This window comes from Periplaneta americana, chromosome 1 (assembly GCF_040183065.1).
Source record: "Periplaneta americana isolate PAMFEO1 chromosome 1, P.americana_PAMFEO1_priV1, whole genome shotgun sequence".
Lineage (NCBI taxonomy): Eukaryota > Metazoa > Arthropoda > Insecta > Blattodea > Blattidae > Periplaneta > Periplaneta americana.
Genome location: NC_091117.1, coordinates 5840083 through 5865571, shown reverse-complemented (window position 1 = coordinate 5865571; position 25489 = coordinate 5840083). Strand labels below are relative to the sequence as shown.

The following is a 25489-nucleotide window of genomic DNA, read 5'->3' as shown; positions in this document are numbered from 1 at the left end:
TAGATCACGACAGACAGACAAATACCTTCGTGATCAACTACGACTGGCAGTAAGTGACATAATTCCTGATTTTGAAACTCTGTCACAGAGACATTCTGAAGACAGTTAATTTTAGGTTGTGATATTGTTAATTTATTGTTCATTTCTTTCTTCGTTACACGTACTAAACATTAGTTTGTAGCCTTGTACTGTATAAAATTATATATAAGTGCTTGACGTAAGGAAAATGAAAATCCGTTAATAAGTCAGACAGTTGCTTCAGTTCCCCTTCGGGTGTCCGCCTCCCTCCATAGGTGCTATGCACGTTGCAGGTTACACAGTGGCTCGGCGCACGATTACATTTTCGCCACCGCTGTAGTACGGGATAGCAGACTAAGAGAGAAGAAAAATATGAATGCAGACAATGCATTAGGGCACTATGCCTATTTCCTCTATCACGTCTAATGGCTCCGGTTGAATATGAATCAAATACGACTAGAGATGGCCGATATTTCACAAACCGATATTTTGTCACAGGTATTTTTTTGTCACAGATAAACCTGTGACTGATGACACGAAATATCTGTGACAAAATATCGCTATCGAAATCTGCTCCGTATTCAGTACTCTGTGACTGATATTTTCTCCTCTACGTCGTGAGTTTGCGCATGCGCATGATACAATAACAGCAATCGGGCGGTACGATTTAAATAATAATAACAACATCATTGGTTACCAGTACTTTATCTTATGTAAAATCGTGTCTGATCAACTGTTTTGTTTTGTAATTATTTTCCAATATTTTTCCGAATACTTACAGTATGTTCCGTTAATTTTTATTCTATGACTCAATATTATAATGGTAATGCACGACTTGAAATAATTTATCCATTATATATACAATAAAAAGGATCAATTTTTAAAACGATTAGGATAATCATATAACCTCAATTTCTCCATACCCAACTACATTTAAAAATGATCAACTGGTTCAATATCTATAATATAACCTCTTGGTACATGAGGTTAACTTTCAACATGTTACTGTTCAGTTAGGTAAGTATTTATTTGTTAATGGTACATGTACATAGTTTCTTTGTAGGATTTTCCCATATAAATAATTGATGTATGACGTGTATGGAGAAATCGTATTCATATTTCACTGCTCTTTAATATTTCCTGTTAATTTTTATCGGTGTGACAAAATATCGGTGCAATTCATGCATATTGTGCTTACTTATCGATATAAAATATCGGTGTGAGAAAATCAATGATAAAAGTCACAGATATTTAATTGTCACAGTCACAGTTGTCACAGATACTTGAAAATATCGTCTAAGCTCATCTCTAAATACGACACGACTATCTCGTCCTGGTGTCGCATGGCACCACGTCACCTTGGAGAGCCTGACTCATGGAAGGAACAAACCGTGTTGCGGTACTGCACATTCCCTGAACGGGAATCACGGCCCATTCAAGTGTTCAGAAAACATCAAACAAAAGACTGTTCAATGAGGAGCGTTGGAGGCTGCCTTCACACAGCACCTTGCGGCCTGATTCTCTAACCGAATAACTGTACCAGCGACAGGGATATTGCACAAGCTGTGTTTTATAAACACAGAGGCAGCTGGCGATCAAATAACAAGCCAATTATACCATATTTGTGTGTCATTACGGCTTCTAATTTTAGCCCGTATTGACAAATGAAACAAGAGCGGTAGAATTGCTTTGGAGTGACTAACGACAAATACCAACCTTACCAGTAACAGTGGCAATAATAGCAGCATTAGTAGTAACAGTTACTTATTGGCCTTCAAGGAACCCGGAGGTTCATTGCCGCCCTCACATAAGCCCGTCATTGGTCTCTATCCTGAGCAAGATTAATCCTTTCTCTATCATCATATCCCACCTCCCTCAAATCCATTTTAATATTATCCTCCCATCTACGTCTCGGCCTCTCCAAAGGTCTTTTTTCCTTCGGCCTCCCAACTAACACTCTATATGCATTTCTGGATTCGCCCATACGTGCTACATGCCCTGCCCATCTCAAACGTCTGGATTTAATGTTCCTAATTATGTCAGGTGAAGAATACAATGCGTGCAGTTCTGCGTTGTGTAACTTTGTCCATTCTCCTGTAACTTCATCCCTCTTAGCCCTAAATATTTTCCTAAACACCTCATTCTCAGACACCCTAACCTCTGTTCCTCTCTCAAAGTGAGAGTCACAACCATAAAGAACAACCGGTAATACAACTGTTTTATAAATTGTAACTTTCAGCTTTTTTGACAGCAGACTAGATGACAAAAGCTTCTCAACCGAATAATAACAGGCAATCCACATATTTATTCTGCGTTTAATTTCCTCCCGAGTGTCATTTATATTTGTTACTGTTGCTCCAAGATATTTGAATTTTTCCACCGCTTCGAAAGATAAATCTCCAATTTTTATATTTCCATTTCTCGTCACGAGACATAATCATATATTTTGTCTTTTCGGAATTTATTGCCAAACCTAACGCTTTACATGCTTCAAGTAAAATTTCCGTGTTTTCCCTAATCGTTTGTGGATTTTCTCCTAACATATTAACGTCATCCGCATAGACAAGCAGCTGATGTAACCCGTTCAATTCCAAACCCTCTCTGTTATCCTGGACTTTCCTAATGGCATATTCTAGAGCGAAGTTAAAAATTAAAGGTGATAGTGCATCTAATAAATAGGTAAATAAATAAATAAGTAAATAATATATTATTATTATTATAATAATTATTATTATTATTATTATTATTATTATTATTATTATTATTATTACTAGCCGTACCCGTGCGCTCCGCTGCACCCGTTAGAAATAAATATAAAGTAATTACATAATTATAATAGGACATTTGATCCAGGGAACATTCGTGTTTGATAGAAGGATAAATCGTTTAATATATTGCTTAATTTAATTTGTATTAAAATGCAATCATTTTGGTCCAAAGACCCTCATTTGGTGCAATGACAATTCCTTTAATATGATTCTTAATTTTTATTACATGCAACCATAGTTTAATGAAGATTGACATAATTTAGATTTAATATGTATATTTTATTTTACTTGTTATAGGTTTCCATTGAATTATGGTAATAACTTAATTTTAACCCTTGTTTTCTACGTATTCAGTAAATGGCGCTTGGCCCACTATGGTTCTCAACCCTTCAAATAACTTAAGTTATATAATATAATATTACATATTATATATCATATTATATTATATTAAATTATTATATTATATTATATTATATTATATTATATTATATCAGAAGTTACTGTAATAACATTATAGCATTATGTCCATCTAGAGAAACTACACTTTCCAATGGTGAAATAATAATTAATTATACAAATCGGTTAATTTAGCTTCCGATATTACTTCATACAAACACAGAAACAACATTCTCTGTAGGCTATCTTTCATAGCTTTTGATTGTTGTTGTCCAAGGCCCCTTATAGACGAAGTCATTTGTTTTTTTAATTCATTACACGGCCTTAGATTGCAGTTATTTTAATTTTAAAACTCATTTATCTCATTAAATATCAGTCCTATCAAACTTTTTCAAGGAATAAAACTTATCGAAAATTATTTTTAAAGAAACTTTTGTTATGTAAAATTTTTCACAAAAAATCAATAATACGCGAGATATTTCGATTTATTTAATTCAGGTCCCCTTATAACCCCCCTTTTAAATAAAGTATTTTGAATGCCATATAGTCTAAAATCTAAGTAACAACGAACTTAATTTATATTCCAATTTTCATCGAAATCCGTTCATCCATTATCGCGTGAAAAGGTAACAATCATACAAACAGACAGACAGACAGACATACAAACAAAAATTTCAAAAAAGCGATTTTCGGTTTCAGGGTGGTTAATTATATATGTTAGGACCAATTATTTTTGGAAAATCGAAAATTACCAGAAAAATTTCGGCTACAGATTTATTATTAGTATAGATTATTATTCTTTCGTGCAGGTAATTTTTAAAAATAGGATAAGGGAGTACGGAATCTTCCCTATCTGGGGAGCACTTCTTTAGAGGAGATAATTGCCAATGGAGAGCCTTGGCTTTATATTGGCATGCAACACATTTCAGTCAGTGAGAAATTATTCTCTGTAAGCAAGGCTATCGTTAGCATATCAGTACAGGCTGCTGTCAGTGATGGTAATGAATTAGTTGTGTGAAGAGGTGTGCAGGCCGATGCAGACTGTCGGCCAGTTTTACGACATCGATTATGTCACTGAGGTGAGAAGGTGGCCCTACTGCCTATAAAGACAATGTTAATTTCATGAAGTTTTGGTGTACGTTACTAAAAAACATGTTACAAATATCTAAACAAGATTTTCAGGGAAAGATTTTACAAAATTTATTTTTAACAATCAATCAAGCTCCTGTATTAATAATAATAATAATAATAATAATAATAATAATAATAATAATAATAATAATAATTTATTATTTATTTACTTATTTATTATTAATATTTGTGTGCTGAACAACAGCCAGAGGCCAATTATAGTTCAGCACAATACACAAACAGAAGATACAAAGGTGCAAAACAAAAATAAATAATATCTTAAATAACAAAAACATACATGAATACAATTGAGTACAAACAGTAAAAACTAATAATCAAAACGAAACTAAACCTTAAAAGGATCTAAATTGTGCCCATGCAAATTGGCATATTTTATGCATCTACAGACTGGAGAAAGTGATTTTGAATTTCGGTTATAAAAATTTTTTTGAAATCTTAAACCTTTTGTAGGATTACGAAGGCTGATATTGTTTATGATAGACTCACAATCAATATCACCCTTGATAACTTTGCAAAAAAATTGATAATCAAGATTTAGACGTCTAGCATAAAGGCTACAACAGTTAAAATATTTACAGGTAATATCATAGTTAAAGTCAGTGGAATTGGGTATATATCGAAAAGCACATAAGGAAATAAATTTTCTTTGAATATTTTCCAATTTAACCGAATCGGTTGAAGTAATGGAATTCCAGGCTAATAATAATAATAATGATTTATTTTAGCTGGCAGAGTTAAGGCCGTAAGGCCTTCTCTTCCACTCAACCAGCAAAAAGTGTATATACATATGCATAAGAATTCAACAATTTGATTTAGATGAGAGCTACATGTATACAAGAGTTATTTACGAATTAAACAACAAAATACTATGAACTATTAATTAAACACTGAAATAAACTGTGTAGCAGAATTAAGCTAAAATACATAGAATGTTAATATATTTCAAATAATATTAGGTAATAGAAAGAGATTATTGTGAGACAATTTTGAAAATACAGCACTATCAGGATGATGTCTAAAGGAAGGAGTAACAATGTAGTCAGTGATAGTTTAAGTCAGTATGATTGGAGTGAAATGCTAAGAAGGCTATCTTTTAAGCTGTATTTAAAAGTGTTTATTGTCTTGCAGCCCCTAATACTTTGTGACAAGGAATTCCATTGACGCGAGGTGGATACTGTAAAAGATGATGAATAACAAGATGTTCTATGAAGAGGTATACTTAGCGTGCCACAGATAAGTGATCTGGTATTTACGTCGTGGTTAGAGTATAGATAAGAGAAACGAGACGAAAGGTAATTTGGTGTTGAGGTGTGCAGAATTCGAAACAGTAAAGACAAAGAGTGTAAAGTTCTGCGTTCTTTAAGTCGGAGCCACGAGAGACTTGCGAAGGACGGTGATATGTGATCATATCGTCGGATGTTGCACACGTATCTGACGCACATATTCTGAGCTCGCTGTAACTTGACTGACAGTTCAGAACTTAGGTCACTTAACAAAACGTCACAATAATCGAAGTACGGCATTACTAGGGTTTGTACTAGGGTACGTTTTAGTTGCTGGGGCAAGAAATTTCTCAAGCGACTCAAACAGTGAATGTAGGAGCATAGGGCATTCACAAAGTGCCTCCATCGGACCCTATTTGTAGCCAACTTCTTCACTTCGCTCCATGTTTTCCCCTCCCTAGCAATTTCCTCCAAAACTGTTCTCTTCCATGTATTTTTTGGCCTTCCTCTTGTTCTACTGGCCTGGGGGTTCCAATCCAAAGCCATTCTTTCTACTGCTCCATCTTCTTTCCTGATTGTGTGCCCTATCCAATTCCACTTTCGTCTTTTGATTTCTATTGTGATTTCTTTCTGATTTTTTATCTTCCATAGTTCTGAGTTTGTGATTATATCTGGCCATTTAATTTTTAAGATTCTTCGTAAACACCTATTAACAAATGTTTGCAGTTTATTTTGTATAATTTTACTTGTTTTCCAAGTCTTACAGCCATATAATAAGACTGATTCCACATTACTGTTACAGACTTTAATTTTTGTAGATCTAGATATAACATAAGATTTCCATATTGGGTACAACTGGACAAATGCACTATTTGCATTTTTTATTCGGTTCTTTACATCCTCAAAGGCTCCACCATCCTTGCAATTATACTACCCAAATATTTAAATTCTTGAACAGTATCAATGTTATTATTATTTTATTATAACTTTATCTGTATTTTTACTATTTAATCTCATTTCTTTAGTTTTCTTTACGTTTATTTTCATATGAGCCCCTTTTATTACTTCTAAAATAGTACATTATGCAACGAGCCTATAATGGTAGTAATTAAGACGCGAGGATGTTTGTTTATGAAACTCGCTTGCGCTCGTTTCATAATTTTCATACGAGCGTATTAATTACCATTATAGGCAAGTTTCATACGACTTTTTATGCTCGACCATATTTCTAACTTGAAATTATTCATAAATATTCATGTTATGGTTGTGTAAGTGAGGTGCGAACTGACCTGAATTGTGAGATGTGCGCAGACGCGAAAGTATTAATTTTTTCCGAGGCCGAATGTCATTGACCTTGATATAACGCAGAGAATAAGATGAACATTAGTCTTAATATAACCTGGAAATTGATTTAGAATTGAAAAACGAGATGACAAATTGAATTTATTTGAATATTATTTACAATTAACGCTAATTATTATAGTAACGGAACATAACCTTCTGCGACAGTATTGGATTTCTAGCCTCCGACTTTTCGCTAATTGTCTTTCGATTGCATATCCGAGAATAATCGATACTTGCTCTTTTATAATGCTACAATGGTGATTTCTCATTGGCTGAACAACTGAATTATAATGAATAGGTGTACTTTAATGAGGTGCATTAAAGGGCTACTACCAGGTGTATAATTACTACATTTCGGAATGGTCGAGCATAAAGTATTAACTTTATTCTGCATATCACCAAAACTACGGGAGAGCGAACAGATATCAGCGAAATCCAGATCTTCCAAGGTATCATTCAATCCCCATCTTATACCTCTTCTAACACTGGCAACAGACCTTTCCATAATATCATTCATAGTAATCAGAAATATGATCAGAGAGAGAATACAACCCTGTTTCACTCCACATGTAGTTATATTTTCTGACAGCATACCTTTGTGTATGACATTACCAGTATAATTTTCACACATAAGTTTAATTAGTCTACAAATTTATTTTTAATAATAACTACTACAAATTGAAGAATGTTAACAGATATTGAGATATATATATATATTTTTTAATTCCACAATTATTTTTGTCTAAAATTTAATACAAATATTCTTTAAAACATCTCCACTAATGTCACAGCAAAATTCATAGCTATTTTTAGTTTTTTTTTTTTTTGCTCTGGTGGGGCTAAGAGGGATGAAGTTACAGGAGAATGGAGAAAGTTACACAACACAGAACTGCACGCATTGTATTCTTCAGCTGACATAATTAGGAACATTAAATCCAGACGTTTGAGATGGGCAGGGCATGTAGCACGTATGGGCGAATCCAGAAATGCATATAGAGTGTTAGTTGGGAGGCCGGAGGGAAAAAGACCTTTCGGAGCTGAGACGTAGATGGGAAGATAATATTAAAATGGATTTGAGGGAGGTGGGATATGATGATAGAGACTGGATTAATCTTGCTCAGGATAGGGACCAATGGCGGGCTTATGTGAGGGCGGCAATGAACCTCCGGGTTCCTTAAAAGCCAGTAAGTAAGTAAGTAATGAACAGAAAATTTTCCATTTTTTTTGGATGAACAGTTTTTGAAAAAAATCAACTGGAATTAATTTTTCTCCTGTCTGAAGACAGGTCTGAATCTCACAAGTGATACCAACATGGCACTACACATGAGGCAACTAGGCCAGGAGATAAGTGGTGTAGGGTGGCCAGTTTCCCCACCATTGCAGAAGGCAATTAAATTAGTTTTGTTTCTTTGTATGTTTGATCATGCGCACTGCCCCCTTTCTGGGACAAAGTATGTGCGACAAACCTTTTTTTTTCTAAGCAAATCAAGCTTTCAGGTATAACTCCCTGTAAAGTTGATTTGAATAATTTCGAAGGAAAAATTGTTCCGGGGCCGGGCATCGGTGTCTCGTAGAGTTCCCGGGTAGCTCAGTTGATAAAGTGTTGTTACGTTTAACCAAAGGTCTCGGGTTCGATGTCCGGCACCTCTGTTCTAAGATTATACATTGCTCAATTCAATCTCCATCTTACGATGTTTGATGACGTATACACGTCCGTTGATGTGACATATTAATTAATTTAAATACTATTATAGTCACAATCATGTCATGGTATGAAAGAAAAATTTCACAACCTCAGACACTATGGACAGTACTCTATTATAACAGAGTCGCCAGTATGAAAGGATAATTCCAAGTCTTTGGCGTGAGACGAACTCGATAGCTCAGTGGTAGAGCGCCTGACCGGAGAACAGGAAGTCGCAGGTTCGATTCCTGCTCGAGGTTGTGAAGTTTTTCTTTCATACCATGGCATGATTGTGACTATAATAGTATTTAAATTCATGCTCAATTTAATAATTTTAGGACAATCTGCTCCATTGCAACATATTTTATAGCAAAACGACTATGAAAAACTTAGTATATGAAGCAAGTTACCACGAAAACCCCCAGACTTGGCGCCGACGCCTGTATGGCACAAGACTAATACCGTCATGGTAATTGGCCTGCATTTGTTTGTCCATTAGCTCTCGAACTGTTCCAGTAGTTAGGCCCGCCGGCGAGTCAGGCCTTAATTAAGGTCTAGATGGCAATAAACGAAGCCTTAAGGCCCCAAACGCTCCTGTGTCAGGCCACGGAAAAGCTTATAAGCGCGTAATTTATAATTATCGCGAATTGCGCATGCGCTATCTGCTAATTATTTCAGGACACACGCGAAGTCGAACCTTGAAGCAGCTGTTCTGTGTACTTTCACCTTATCTCGTGAGTCAGATAGGAGTTCCCTGGATCTCTTTCCAGGAACGCACTCCACAGTACTTCCACACACACCTTGGACTATTCTCAGAAACTGCGCTTACTGATCACCAGAAATATTAAACAGGAAAAAAATAGAGCATTGTTCTCCTCTGTTTCCTGAAATTGTAAAGCTGTGACATAATGCAGTGATTCCCCGTAATATTGATTAGAGCTGAAGGCAATAAATCTAAAAATCCCTATTGAGCATTTCATGTAATAGTTATTTTTGTGTATTAAATTATTTTAAAATGTTGTATATCCTTCAAGAGAGAACATAAATCATCCTTCTTGATTAAATTTAGGAAATTACACAAAATAAGTTGTTTTCATCCTATAATCAACTGATAATAACAAAAATACAGGTTGCCAGGCGACGATAGAAAACAAAAGATACGAAAACAAATGAATGAGGCGTATAAACAATTGAATGCCCTTTCATATATATATATATACTATTAATAAATCTGTAGCCGAAATTTTTCTGGTAATTTTCGATTTTCCAAAAATAATTGGTCCTAACATATATAATTAACCACCCTGAAACCGAAAATCGCTTTTTTGAAATTTTTGTTTGTATGTCTGTCTGTATGTTTGTTACCTTTTCACGCGATAATGGCCGAACCGATTTCGATGAAAATTGGAATATAAATTAAGTTCGTTGTAACTTAGATTATAGGCTATATGGCATTCAAAATACATTATTTAAAAGGGAGGTTATAAGGGGGTCTGAATTAAATAAATCGAAATATCTCGCTTATTATTGATTTTTGTGAAATATGTTACATAACAAAAGTTTCTTTAAAAATGAGTTCTGATAAGTTTTATTCTCTGAAAAATTTTGATAGGACTGATATTTAATGAGATAAATGAGTTTTAAAATTAAAATAACTGCCATCTAAGGCCGTGTAATGAAATAAACAAATGACTTCGTCTATAAGGGGCCTTGGACACAACAATCGAAAGCAATGAAACATAGCCTACAGACAATGTTACTGTGCTTGTATGAAGTAATATCGGAAGCTAAATTAACCGATTTGTATAATTAATTATTATTTCACCATTGGAAAGTGTAGTTTCTCTAGATGGACATAATGCTATAATGTTATTACAGTAACTTCTGAGTGAATTGAGGACAGGTAAGATTAAAATAGCTTCTTATGCACAGAAAACTTGATAGGTTATTCTGTATAGTCATTTCCTGTATTTCTTATAATAATGTTTATGAACATATTCATTTTTATCTCAGAGAATTAACGAACAACGAGAGTGTATTGATTTAGTATGCAGTAATAGTACGTTAGCTTAGTAATGCATTATTTTATAATTCAAATTTTAACTATGCACAATTGAATCGTGTTAAAATACACAAAACATATATGCAATAAATGCAATGCAAAAAAATTGGGTAATGAGCCAAGCAGATTATGTTGCGCTGTTGTAAAAGCTGTTCCTCCTGATATTCAAGAGCTCCCACAACAAATTAAAAACTTTCTAATTCGAGTACATCCGTTATCAACACCTTTTTACATAATATAATATAATATAAACATAATAATAAATCTGTAGCCAAAATTTTTCTGTTAATGTTCGCTTTTCCAAAAATAATTGGTAAAAGAATTAAGAAACATGTTAAAGGAATTGTCATTGCACCAAATGAGTGTCTCTGGATCAAGATGATCGCATTTTAATATTTTAAATACAATTTAAATTAAGTAACATATTAAACGATTTATCCTTCTATCAAACACGAATGTTCCCTGGATCAAATGTCCTATTTTAATTATGTAATTATTTTATATTTATTTCTAACGGGTGCAGCGGAGCGCACGGGTACGGCTAGTATATATATATATATATATATATATATATATATATATATATATAATTTGAACTGGTAATGGAAATTACGGGAAAACGGCTGAACGGATTTTAATAAATGACCCCTCATTTTGAAGCTCGGAACCCAAAGTTTTTCAGAAAAATAGTAGTTTTCAGTGAAATGTCAATTTTTTTCAACATAATTCCTATTTTCCAAAATCCATCTGTCGTCAGTTTTGAAAACTAGCTAATTGCATTTCAGAATAAAACAAAACACACACTACAGTAAACAATATTACACGAAGGCCATGATCTGCAAGAATGCTGACATATTTAGAGCTCAAATTAAATTTGTTATTAAAAACTTAATTTACTAAAAATAATTTACAGGTTCGATTCTGCGGTGTGTAATTTTCTGGATATTAAAAACTACAAAACTTGAGGTGGTTTGATGACATTATTACCATTAGAAATGAAATATTATTGTAGTTAATGCCATGATGTGACTATTTTTCATTAATTATACATATTAATGCTATATTGATGATATGAAAGTGAAACGTTTTGGGGTTATATAAGTAGATGTAGAGAATAACTTAAATTAGATTTTGATTTCTATATTTTACTGAGTGGCGGCTATATAGTATATATAGTATATGTTACTGAAAGCTATAAAACTTACGTAAGATAATAATATTATTAAAAATCAAATATTTTTATAATCATTAATCAAGTGGGGTTGGGTCTTTTTCACATATTTAATGGCGGTGTGGTGTAGATATTTATATACGTGGTTCTCTTCAGTTTTGGCTCGAGAGAGAGTATCTTTCATTATTATGGAAGCAAATAACTTTCAGAATGTCCGGTGTTCTTCATTGAAAATAAATCTGATAAATGTTTATTTGAACGTCTAATGAACTTAGTTTGTAGCATTTGCTGCACAAGCCACTAGTTTAAGTATAAACATATAGGGGTGTCATTTCAAAGTGGGGTGGCTGTGAGGTGGGGGTGAAATCTAAAATGCAATGACGACCGTTTTTGCAAAACTTGCTAGCTGCAAAATTTGCAAAATTGAGATTTTGGTGGATTCGTTAACACAAAGCAGGCCTCTACACGATGTTAAAGTTATCTTAGTAAAATTGAATTATTTCTCTTCATTATAGTGTCTCAAAGTGTGATGGTTGCATCTATAATCTATTTCTCTTCATTCAGTTTTTTGTATCTCCTGTAAAATTTAGTTTTTTCGGTTAGCAAGTTTTGCAAAAACGGTCCAAGCCTGGTTTCAGACTTCCCTCTCAATATCTAAATTGTCGTGTTTTTTTGTTTAAATTGAATCGAATACCTTGAAGAGGAAGGCGCCAGGCTGTACCACCAAAATTCCCACAAACTATTTGGAAGGATGGCTGCCAACTACCAGGAGTATAAAGATAGGGATGAAATTCGAACATATTTAAGAAATGTGATTTACAGGCTTGTACGACACGCTCCCTCTAGCTTTAGTTGCCTCCCGGAGGACGTCATGACAAGTATTTAATTTTTCCAGTTATTATTATTATTATTATTATTATTATTATTATTATTATTATTATTATTATTATAATTACTACTACTAGCCGTACCCGTGCGCTCCGCTGCACCCGTTAGAAATAAATATAAAGTAATTACATAATTAAAATAGGACATTTGATCCAGGGAACATTCGTGTTTGATAGAAGTATAAATCGTTTATTATGTTACTTAATTTAAATTGTATTTAAATAATTAAAATGCGATCATTTTGATCCAGAGACCACTCATTTGGTCATAAAAATTATTTTAGGAAATACAGGAAACGAATGCCTATCAAGTTTTCTGTGCATAAGAATCTATTTTAATCTTACCTGTCCTCAATTCACTCAGAAGTTACTGTAATAACATTATAGCATTATGTCCATCTAGAGAAACTACACTTTCCAATGGTGAATTAATAATTAATTATACAAATCGGTTAATTTAGCTTTCGATATTACTTCATACAAACACAGAAACATTCTCTGTAGGCTATCTTTCATAGCTTTTGATTGTTGCTGTCCAAGGCCCCTTATAGACGAAGTCATTTGTTTTTTATTTCATTACACCGCCTTAGATGGCGTTGTTATTGTAATTTTGAAGCTCATCTATCTCATTAAATATTAGTCCTATCAAAATGTTTCAAGGAATAAAACTTATCGGAAATTATTTTTAAAGAAACTTTTGTTATGTAATATTTCTCATGAAAATTAATAATAAGGGGGATATTTCGATTTATTTAATTCAAGCCCCCTTATAACCCCCCTTTTAAATAAAATATTTTGAATGCCATATAGCCTAAATTCTAAGTTACAACGAACTTAATTTATATTCCAATTTTCATATAAATCGGTTCAGCCATTATCGCGTGAAAAGGTAACAAACAGAAAGACAGACAGACAGATATACAAACAAAAATTTCAAAAAAGCGATTTTCGGTTTGAAGGCGGTTAATTATATATGTTAGGACCAATTCTTTTTGGAAAATCCAAAATTACCAGAAAAATATCGGCTACAGATTTATTATTGGTATAGATTATTATTATTATTATTATTATTATTATTATTATTATTATTATTATTATTATTATTATTATTATCACGAATCATAACTGATAGGGACATCAGAACTTGTTGCTCTTTATGCAGGTAGCATACATGTTTTCCATTTCGCAACCATCAGCTGCAATAACATTTCTGCCGTCCAATCATCCGTGGCAGGACAGATGTTGGGTAACGCCAAGCTGCAAGCCAGTAGTTGTAAACAATGTTGCATTTCTTCCTAACCAGTAATTGAGTAGGAAAGTAGCAGGCGTGGATGACATTTCAGTGAATACAATACGTCTGTCAGCTGTTGAACCACGTGGTCCACTGCTCTATGCAGTGCAATGCACTCAGGATAGGAATGCGGTGTTAGACTGGAACTCATACCAAACAACACGCCTAGGTAATTGACATAGATCGTCAGCTATTTACAAAAATGACGTCAGAATGATAACACATGCTTTGCCAAACATTTTACAGCGCATAAATTCAGTTCTATTGTCATGTCGCGAAGGGTATTACTGCTGTTAAAGTTTATTTTCCTGAAATCTGAAACACCCTAAAACTACAGGGTGATCCGTTTGGGTATGGATAAAATAAAAACACCGTAAAACATTTACTACTGAACTTTATATGTTGAAACTTTGTGCATACAACACTGAAAGATGGGGGATTCCTCAGAGCTCAACATCACCCCCATTGCGCACCCTGCACGATTCATAACGGTGATGCAATTCAGCCCATGTCCGTTGTAACATAAGAGGGGTGATTTGTTCAAAAGTTTGATTAAATTTTACTCTCAGATCATCAGTGTTCCTGGGTTTCTGTGAATAGGCAATGTCTTTAACAAAACCCCACACGAAGAAGTCAGGAGGGGTTAGATCTGGGGAGTTTGGGGGCCAAGCCAAGAGATAGCTGTTTCTCGTATTCGGTTTCGCCTGCGACCTCCTGCATGTTTGTTAACACAGAACAACATACCACAACATTATGGAATCGTATTTAGGTGCATCACGCACACCATACTCACGTCGAAATTCTCTTTGAACTCTTTTAACACTCTCAAATTCAGTATACCAAAGAACACATTGTGCCCGCTGTTGATTTGTAGTAGCCATTTTAATAATCTACGATTTTCATTTGTCCTTTAAGATTATGCATTGTTGATTGTCATATATGGAAACCCCATCTTTTAATCATAATATAACCAGCAAGAAATTTTTCCTACTATCATAATAGCTTTATAATAATAAATTAATATTATCCATACCAAACGGATCAGACTGTAGAATACTGTATAAATGAATAAGTTCTACACAGTAGACGAGCTTAGAGACTATACAGGGTGTAATGTATATAAACTGAAAAAAAAAAATACTGGTGGTAGAACGTAGGGAACTGAAGAAAAAAGTCAAATAATGTATTTCTGTAACAGTCAAGGTTTCCCAAAAAAAAAAAATGTGTTTTGTGAGTCTAACTTGTTTGTAAAAATAGAGTAGAGAGTCATTATTAACTTTTTACGATATGTACGCTGAAGTAGTCATTCGTTACTCTGTTGTGTATTGGTATGTGTTGGGTGCAAGGTCATTGACAATAACATTTACGTTTAGTCGAAATTTAAACAAATAATTACACTACTACCAATCTTAAAAACATGGTATTTTACCATTTTTTTTCTTTTCCCTTCGCTGTTATTTATACTCGCTTTAACATCTCTGGTCACATCGCGAGTTAATCTTTGGTTGAAATCCGAAAGCCTGTGTACTATTGTTGAGACTGGTTCTATTGTTGTGAAATAGATGGCGACTGTATGTATTACTGATTTGTTATGAATATGATTTCGGTGGTGAATAAGGCCGGTGATATTCAGGGATGTTGTGGCCCGAATTTCCTGGCATTTGCCTTACGGTTGAGGGAAAACCCTGAAAAATCTCAACCAGAAAATTCAACCCGACCGGGAATCGAACCCGGGCCCTCTGCGTAAGAGACCAGCATGCTGACCCCTACACCACAGAGGTGGTCAAAAAGTGTTTTGTGGGCCTAACGTGTTTGAAAAAATAGAATAGAGAGCGAATCTCAAAGTTTTTTAGCTTATTTCAGACATTAAAAAGTGATGGAAGTCTCATCTAAACGTTTATGTTGTTGGTGATTGTTATTGTGAGCATGGTTGGGATTGTAAGGATGTTTGGAATTTGAAATAAAAGTTTGATATTTCTTTTCATTTCTGTCTTCATACTCCCCGCATTTAAATTTAACAAGGCGGAGCCTTCTCGTTAACTACTTCATAAACGCTTCCTCATTCCATGCGGCCTAGTCTGCAGACAACAATGCAATTGATAGTCGAAACGATTCACACATCAATATGACGCCAGTGAGTTGTTTGAAATTGTAATGAATAATAATGTGTCATTACAGAGAATTGGATTCATTTGGAAATTAATAACACAGTTAAGTACTTCAGAATTATACTGTGTTAAATTAAGTATTTCCGGCTTTATACTGCCCGCATTTATCAATCCGGGTCTTTTATTACTTATTACCAATGGATTTAAAATAATTTGGAACAGAATGTACAAATAATACGAGTAATTCTAGATGTAAAAACTAATTTCCCAAACAAACATCGAATTCTGGAAATATTTCGGTCTTCTTATTAAGTTTACGTCTTAATATTATGAAAAATAAATAAGTAAAAATATAAAATATAACAATGAAAATAAAAAATAAATAAATGCAAATAAAGAATGAACAAAAATAAATAAATAAAAATGAATATTAAATAAATGCAAATAAAAAATAAACAAAAAATAAATAATAAATGCAAATAAAAATGAACAAAAATAAATAAATAAAAATGAAAAATAAACAACTGCAAATAAACGTAAACAAAAATATATAAATAAAAATAAATAAATGCAAATAAAAAATAAATAAAAACATAAATAAATGCAAATAAAAAATTAACAAAAACAAATAAATAAATAAATAAAATTAAGAAATAAGTAAATGCAAATAAAAATGAACAGAAATAAATAAAAAATAGATGCAAATAAAAATAAACAAAAATGAATAAAAATAATAGAAATAAAAAATATATAAATTCAAGTAAAAATGAACAAAAATTAGTAGATAAATAAAAATTAAAAAATAAGTAAATGCAAATAAGCATTAACAAAAATAAATAAAAAATGAATAAATGCAAATAAAAATAAATAATAAACTAATTAATACATAAAAATAAATAAATACAAATAAAAATAAAGAAAAATAAATAAAAAAATAAGTGGAAATAAAAAAATAAATGCAAATAAAAATGAACAAAAATTAGTAAATAAATAAATGGAAATAAAAATAAACAAAAATAAATAAATGAATAAAAATACATAGACTAAATAAAAATGAAACATAAATAAATAAAAATAAATAAAGAAGAATAAATGAATAAAAATAAACAAATAAATAAAATAAGTAAGTAAATAAATGATAAATGAATAAATAAAAGTTAAACATAAATAAATAGAAATAAATGAAGAATTATAATTAAATAAAAATAAACAAATAAAATAATTAAGTAAATAAAAAATAAATGAAATAATCGTCTAAATTGATTTCTATTTGATCACCATTTTGTCTTTTGGTTTTAAATAAGGACCTAATAATTCTTACGAAAATTGTTGATTTTCTATACGTTAAATTCACTGACTGTGAGAACATTGAATATGAACAAATTAAGAAAAAGTTGCGGGCTGTGCAGAACTAATTATTTAGTATTAGCGATTCTGTGGAAACTTCGAAATCAGTTTTAGCAGAATGGCATCTTTCGTCTGAAGACAAAGTAAAACTATCTTCAGACCAATGAGAATAAGTACGTTACCGATTTTAATTCTTCTTTTACAGTTTGATTCTGTACCCCGCAAATAGCGCAAGACTGTCATGTGTGGCAACAGCTTTATGAATGGAGGGAAATTCTACACGCACTGAAGACTTCGCCCCCTCTCGCAGGTGAGGCCGACCTACAGCGGCGCGGCCGGCGGATGTGGACCATAAACCAAGCAGCAACATTACAATATGGACGCTAGGGGCGCTGGTAACATGAAACGAACAGGCACTGTAAAGGCTACTCATAATTTAATAGACAGTCCTTAACAAGGCACCAAGTATAATGACAATCTATGCAGCAACCCGATGTGACGTGTGTGATCATGGGATCGACGCGACCCGAACAGTGCATTAATGACGATTGTCTTCCATATACGAGGGGGATCCAGGAAATAACGACCGTTCGCGCATACCCGCCGCGCAGCTGACTCCCCTTCCTTGTTTGAAGGTCAACTGGCTTCCTTAACATGTGTTCTCATAATGTTGTGAGTACTGGTTGCAACAAGTCGCCATTGTGTATTTTGTGTTACTTCAAAATGAACGACGTGATTGATAATCCCGCCGACTGTGAGGTGAAGAGTGTGATTCGATTTTTGAATGCCCGACATTTGAAACCTGCAGAAATTTACCGGCAATTGAAAGAAGTGTATGGTGATACTGTAATGAATGAAATAAATGTGAGAAAATGGTGCGAAACGTTCAACAATGGGCGAACAAATGTCCACGATGAAACTCGACCCGGACGCCCATCACTCATCACAGAAGACCTGAAGACTAAAGTGAACGACAGAATCAGCGTTGCCAACCGTGGCTTAATGAACTGGCGGCAGAGGAGTATAACACGGGAATTCTAAAGCTAGTGAACAGATACGACAAATGTTTAAATGTAGGTGGTGATTATGTAGAGAAGTGAAGGAAGCTTCAGTTATGTAACAGACTTTGTTTTTTCAAATAAATATTTTTTTTAATTATTACAACAAAACGGTCGTTATTTCCTGGATCCCTCTCGTATATATATACTAGTGGCTAGTGCAGCAAATGCTGCAAACTAAGTTCATTAGACGTTCAAATATACATTTTTGAGATTTATTTTCAACGAAGAATACCAGACATTCTGAAAGTTATTTGCTTCCATAATAATGAAAGATACTCTCTCTGGAGTCAATACTGAAGAGAGCCACGCATATAAATATCTACACCACACCGCCATTAAATATATGAAAAAGACCCAACCCCACTTGATTAATAACTATAAAAATATTTGATTTTTAATAGTATTATTATCTTACGTAAGTTTTACAGCTTTCAGTAACATTTACTATATAGCCGTCATTCAGTAAAATATAGAAAACAAAATCTAATTTAAATCTACATCTACTTATATAACCCCAAAACGTTTCACTTTCATATCATCAATATAGCATTAATATGTATAATTAATGAAAAATAGTCACATCATGGCATTAACTATAATAATATTTCATTTATAATGGTAATAATGTCATCAAACCACCTCAAGTTTTGTAGTTTTTAATATCCAATACACAGCTGTACCCAGAAAATTACACACCACAGAATCGAACCTGTAAATTATTTTTAGTAAGTTAAGTTTTTAATAACAAATTTAATTTGAGCTCTAAATATGTCAGCATTCTTGCAGATCATGGCCTTCGTGTAATATTGTTTACTGTAGTGTGTGTTTTGTTTTATTCTGAAATGCAATTAGCTAGTTTTCAAAACTGACGACAGATGGATTTTGGAAAATAGGAATTATGTTGAAAAAAATTGACATTTCACTGAAAACTACTATTTTTCTGAAAAACTTTGGGTTCCGAGCTTCAAAATGAGGGGTCATTTATTAAAATCCGTTCAGCCATTTTCTCGTAATTTCCATTACCAGTTCAAATTATATATTACTAGTGGCTTGTGCAGCAAATGCTGCTGCAAACTAAGTTCGTTAGACGTTCAAATAAAAATTTTTCAGATTTATTTTCAATGAAGAATACTTGTCTTTTTGATAGTTATTTGCTTCCATAATAATGAAACATACTCCCTCCGAATGGATTTTTATTAGGCCAAATACTTTTTCTTGAACCTATCCAACTTCAGTTTTTGAGTTTGAACGCGAAAACGCAAGTATCAATGTCAGGACAATAGCAGTAGCTATTTCAGGTCATTGTGGATTGTAGGCAAAAGTTAAAAAAAAATGTCAGGTTTGCTAAGCTTTCGAACAATAGCATTTTCGTATAGCTGCTGCATGTAGAACTTGAAATGTAGAGCGTAAAATCATTTTATACTACTAAGGGATCCTGCTGAAATTATCTGGAGACTACAAAATTTTCTAGGCCTCTTATTTTATCAGTAAGTAATACCTTTTTATCTTTCCTTCGGAACTGTAATTTCTGCGCTGTCTCGAGCCAATACTGAAGACAATGACACATATCAATATCTACACTACACCGCCATTAAGTATATGAAAATGACCCAACCCCACTGGGTTAATAAGTATAAACATATTTGATTTTTAATAACAATATTATTATCTTACTTAAGTTTTGTAGTTATATATAGCAGCCACTCAGTAATAGAAATGAAGATCTAAATTAAGATATTCTCTACATTTACTTACATAACCTCAAAACATTTCACTTTCATATCATCAATATAGCATCAATATTATGTACAATTAATGAAAAAATAGATGCATCATGATATTAACTGTAATAATATTTAATTTCTAATGGTAATAATGTCATCAAACCACCTCAACTTTCGTAGATTTGAATATCCAATACACAGCTGTACTCAGAAAATTATACACTGCAGAATCAGTTTTTAATAACAAATTGAATTGAGCTCTAAATATGTCGGCAATCCTGCAGGTCATGGCCTTCGTGTAATAGCCTATTGTTTATTGTAGTGTGTGTTTTATTCTGAAATTCAATCAAGTCGGCCGTGATTGAATAAAATAATTCTCAAAACTGACAACAGATGGATTTTGGAAAATAGGAAAATTATGTAGGAAAATTGACATTTCACTGAAAACCACTACTTTTCCGAAAAACTTTGGATGCCAGGCATGAAAATGAGGGGTCACTCATTAAAATCCGTTCAGCCGTTTTCCCGTAATTTCTATTACCAGTTCAAACTATATATATAGATATATATTCTTGGCGTATTACCTTTATATGAATAATGTGGTTTGTCATACAGACAGCGTTATGACAGGAAGAAGATTAATCTTTCGACAAACGATGTCATTTTATTTGTTGCTCCCAGCGTTCTCCGATAGCGCTCTTTTTATGCGCATTCAGATAGTGTTTCTGTTTGAATACAGTCGTTGACGTCACCTCAAACGAAAAGCTTGGAGTTCGCAACCTTCTATGTCCATATTGTCGTTCTCTTCTTATGTTAACGTTTACGAAACTCATTGTGAACGGTTAAATTAAATAACATGACCACATGGTTTGGCGTTCACATCTATTTTTCATTTCCGTTTAGACGGCCATGAAATTGTGATCTTATTATTTCTCCAACGTAAAATATTTATTTAATGTAAATTTGTGATATCGTAGAGAAACTATTGTATGTTACACATTCGTAAAGTTATATTTGGCTATAGTGTAAAGTGCCAAAAAAAAAAAAAAAACATTTACTCCCTTGTCTCATGAATAATTATTATCTTAACTGGGTCTTTAATTCATTTCAGTAGTTGTTGCATGGAAAAGGGCATTATGACACACTTCTTTAAAAACTCTTGTTGTATTAAACTAAGTATAGTTAAATAAAATCAAGAAACTAAACTTAATGTGAGGAGGAATCTTAGAAGTAATTCAGAATGTGAGAATTATATCCATTAAAAAAAATTATCTTTCTCAAATAGAAACAACATTTCAAAGCTGTTCATCTCGAAACCTGGTTTCCGTTTATGTACGCTTTCTCCAGCCACAGCCCGAATTACTGATGTAATATTTTCCATTATCAATACAAATTTTTAACTATTAACTGTTTGAAATACTGCATGTGGAAAATGTTGTAAGTTTGAACGCAAAGATTTTTATACTAAGTTATATGTTATCATTTCTTCTGGAAATCTTTCTTTTGAAAAGTTGGAAAAATTCAAATATCTTGGAGCAACAGTAACAAATATAAATTATAATCCAGAGGAAACTAAACACAGAATAAATATGGGAAATGCCTGTTATTATTCGGTTGATAAGCTTTTGTCATCCAGTCTGCTCTAAAAAAAAACTGAAAGCTAGAATTTATAAAACAGTTATATTACCGGTTGTTCTGTGTGGTTGTGAAACTTGGACTTTCAGAGAGGAACAGAGGTTAAAGGTGTTCGAGAATAAGGTGCTTAGGAAAATATTTGGGGCTAAGAGGGATGAAGTTACAGGAGAATGGAGAAAGTTACACAACACAGAACTGCACGCATTGTATTCTTCACCTGACATAATTAGGAACATTAAATCCAGACGTTTGAGATGGGCAGGGCATGTAGCACGTATGGGTGAATCCAGAAATGCATATAGAGTGTTAGTTAGAAGACCTGAGGGAATAAGACCTTTGAGGAGGTCGAGACGTAGATGGGAGGATAATATTAAAGTGGATTTGAGGGAGGTGGGATATGATGATAGAGATTGGATTAATCTTGCTTAGGATAGGGACCGATGGCGGGCTTATGTGGGGGCGGCAATGAACCTCCGGGTTCTGAAAGTCATTTGTAATTAAGTATGATGTAATTTGTTTTTTTGTAATTTTAGTGTCCTAGCTTGTCTTAGCTTTTAGCTTGAGATGTTCTCGTTCTCGGAAATTTCATTAGTTAAATACTTGCACGATGCAGAAGAGACTGAAGTAAGACCCAACTCTCTGGTCGGTTGTCTGTTAATCTGAGAATCGGACAATAGCATGCATTACGTATGCGCAAATATAGCGATGCATGTTAAATGAGGCTTGCACTGACCTTTGTTCTGGTTCGTGAAGTCCGTATCTGTACACGATGTTGATTACGAAATACAAAACAAGGTAAGCTAGCAGTTCTCTCCATATCAACTTGTAAACACTGCCTTTCCACCTGAAAACAAGGAAACCATCCACATAAACACACAATAAAGATTCCTGACAGCTCAAAATAAAACATAACAACTTATTGTTGTTTATGGTAATGATCAACAACTTTTCCTCATCGGCGAGGATGTTTTCTGGAACTCCCCACTTGTTCCTGTTCATCTCAAACACCAGGTTCTATACAGCCTTAAACTTTATTCACAGATAAAGAGCATATATTTTAAAATACCGTGTTTTTCTGGGTATATAGCTAATATAGGGATTTAACATGTAACAAAACTAACATAATTCAATTTAAATCCTGTCCAAATTCAACCTCGCTAATTTCTAGCGCAACAATTAACAATAGAGCCCTATTACAAATAACAACAACCAAATTTCTTGGCTTAAAAATCGATAATGTATTAAATTCTAAAAATCATATTAAAGAAATTACGCACAAACTAAATCCAGTATGTTTTGCTATTAGATCTATGCAATAGTAATATGCGTTACAAGAGCGGTATGTTGAAGTTTTCATGTTCGAGGAAAAGTTTGAAAAAGCGAAACGTAGTTGAGCTTTTTTAATTTCCGAGAATTGAAAGAAAACATACCGCTCGTGTATCGTACATTATTTTGTGCGAAGATCGTTTATTACATACCTGAAAGAGGAATTTCTATTTAGTTGCAATGAAATCTCCATCTTGGTTTCTGTTCAATGACGGCAAATTTGCAAAACAAATATATCTATCTTCAACACTGTTGCTTAAAAATGTTTTCTGTGTTTACTATACTCCAGCAGGCCGTGATATACGTCTGTCTTCCCCCCCCCCCCAGTCTATGGAATCTTGTTTAATTTTTCACGGCTTCCTTAATGTTACTTGCATCACGAATACAGTAACTTTAGTGGAGTTGTAGAGTTTACTTAATTTTTGCAAACATTTAAAAACAATAATTAACAGTGCAATTTAGGTGAAATTGCAGTGGTATGTTTCCAATTTATAATTATCACTATGTTAAACGTCTCTAAAAATAATATGTTAAAAGCCTAAAGCAGTAAAATCAATTTGTCATTTAAGCGGTAAGACGAGGGAAATTGTTGTGTGTGTTAGGTTGGGAATAGTGAATGTGGAATTTTAGACTTTCCGCGGATTGGTTTTGTGTGGAAACCAAGTAAATACGCACGATCTCGCACAAAAGATAGTAAATATCAATACCTTAAAAACAATATACTTTGCATACTTCCACTCGGTAATGCGTTTTGGAATAATATTCTGGGGAAATTCCACAGATAGTAACAGTATATTCCTACTACGAAAAAGAGTAATTAGAATAATAGTAGGTGCCAAATCTAGGGAATTGTGTAGGACTATTTTCAAAAAACTACAAATAATGCCCATGGCTTGTCAGTATATCTTTTCATTAATAATCTTCCTCGTATGTAATCGTGAAAACTTTGTAACTAACTCAACAGTTCATAGCATAAATACACGTAAAAAAATAACTTTCATACTCCATCGGCAAGTCTATCGTGCTATCAAAAAGGAGTTCGTTATATGCAGTAAACATTTTTAATAGCCTCCCTATCGATATAAAAAAATGAAACTCAAAACATAAAATTATTTAGGGCCAAATTAAAGAAGTACCTAATTTCTCACGCCTTCTATTCTGTAGGTGAATTCATGACATTCAATAACGCTTCATGAACTTGATACTAAAACTTTGTGTTGTACTAGTAGACTACATTGTAAATCTCGTCTGTATATATTTCATCTAGACTGTGACTATAAATTAAGACTTTATAATAGTATAAAGTTTTTTGACTTGTTCCATATTCTAGCGTGTATGAATACTATGGAATGTTAATAAATACAATACAATACAATATAATACAATATAATACAACATTGCCATACGAAACTTAAGTATAAAAACAATGAAGAAATAGCTTTATCAGTGGGCCATGTCTAGAAATTAGCAGGCTTTGTCAATTGGTAAAACAAAAGAGCAATGATGAATTCAAGGGATGTCTCGGAAAGTGGAAATGTCCCACTCCCAAGATATTTCAGATTTTATTTTAAACTACCCAATGTAAAAAAAAAACAAAGACATTACAAAATATGATACAAAGACAAAAGTATTTAAAAGAATAGTAACAAATATTATGACATACGGACCAGAAATTTGGATTTTGAAATGAAAATTAAATACAAAAAAAATTAATAGCATCAGATAATATCTTCAAGGATATTTCGGCGAGAAAAAAATAAAAAATGAAATTATAAGACAAAAAAATGTTAAAAATTCAATTACTGATTTCGTTCAGGACAAACAACTGGAATTGCACGGACTTGTAAAAAAGAATGGAAGAAGAACGATTGCCAGAGAGAGATAAGAAAATGGATATCAGAAGGACACTGAAAACAGGGTAGACCAACAAACACTTGGGTGAAAGGAATACTTACAGCAAAGAGGGAGAGGTATGGATGTTGATGGAAATTTATGGTCTGATAGGGGAGAATGGAGGAGAGTTATTAAAAATATACAGAGTGAACTCTAACTAATGTCATTTCAGGATGTTATTCTTTGAGATGTTTCAAATAAGAAAAATTAATACAGTTTTTTATTCCTTTTGAGATAAATTGAATGGTGAATTTGCAAAACGACTTAAGTCTCTAGAAGCAGTTTTGAGAAAATTAAAGAAAAGTGTTTTTAGCCTCGCTGAACCATATATTGCTACAGTATAATTTTTTATATGTAAAAGATATGTGAGAGAAATAGTTTTGGTATAAAAATTCATAC

At 33.0% G+C, this 25489-nt stretch overlaps 1 protein-coding gene across 1 annotated transcript in view; it reads right to left on the bottom strand.

Moving 5' to 3' along the window:
* The window catches only part of Best2 (bestrophin 2), a 478470-nt gene that overhangs the window by 260938 nt on the left and 192043 nt on the right, over positions 1–25489 (bottom strand). Inside the window, exon 2 of the mRNA XM_069829668.1 lies at positions 22605–22715. Within this exon, the coding sequence (XP_069685769.1) occupies positions 22605–22715 (111 nt within the window). The remainder of the gene's footprint in view (positions 1–22604; positions 22716–25489) is intronic.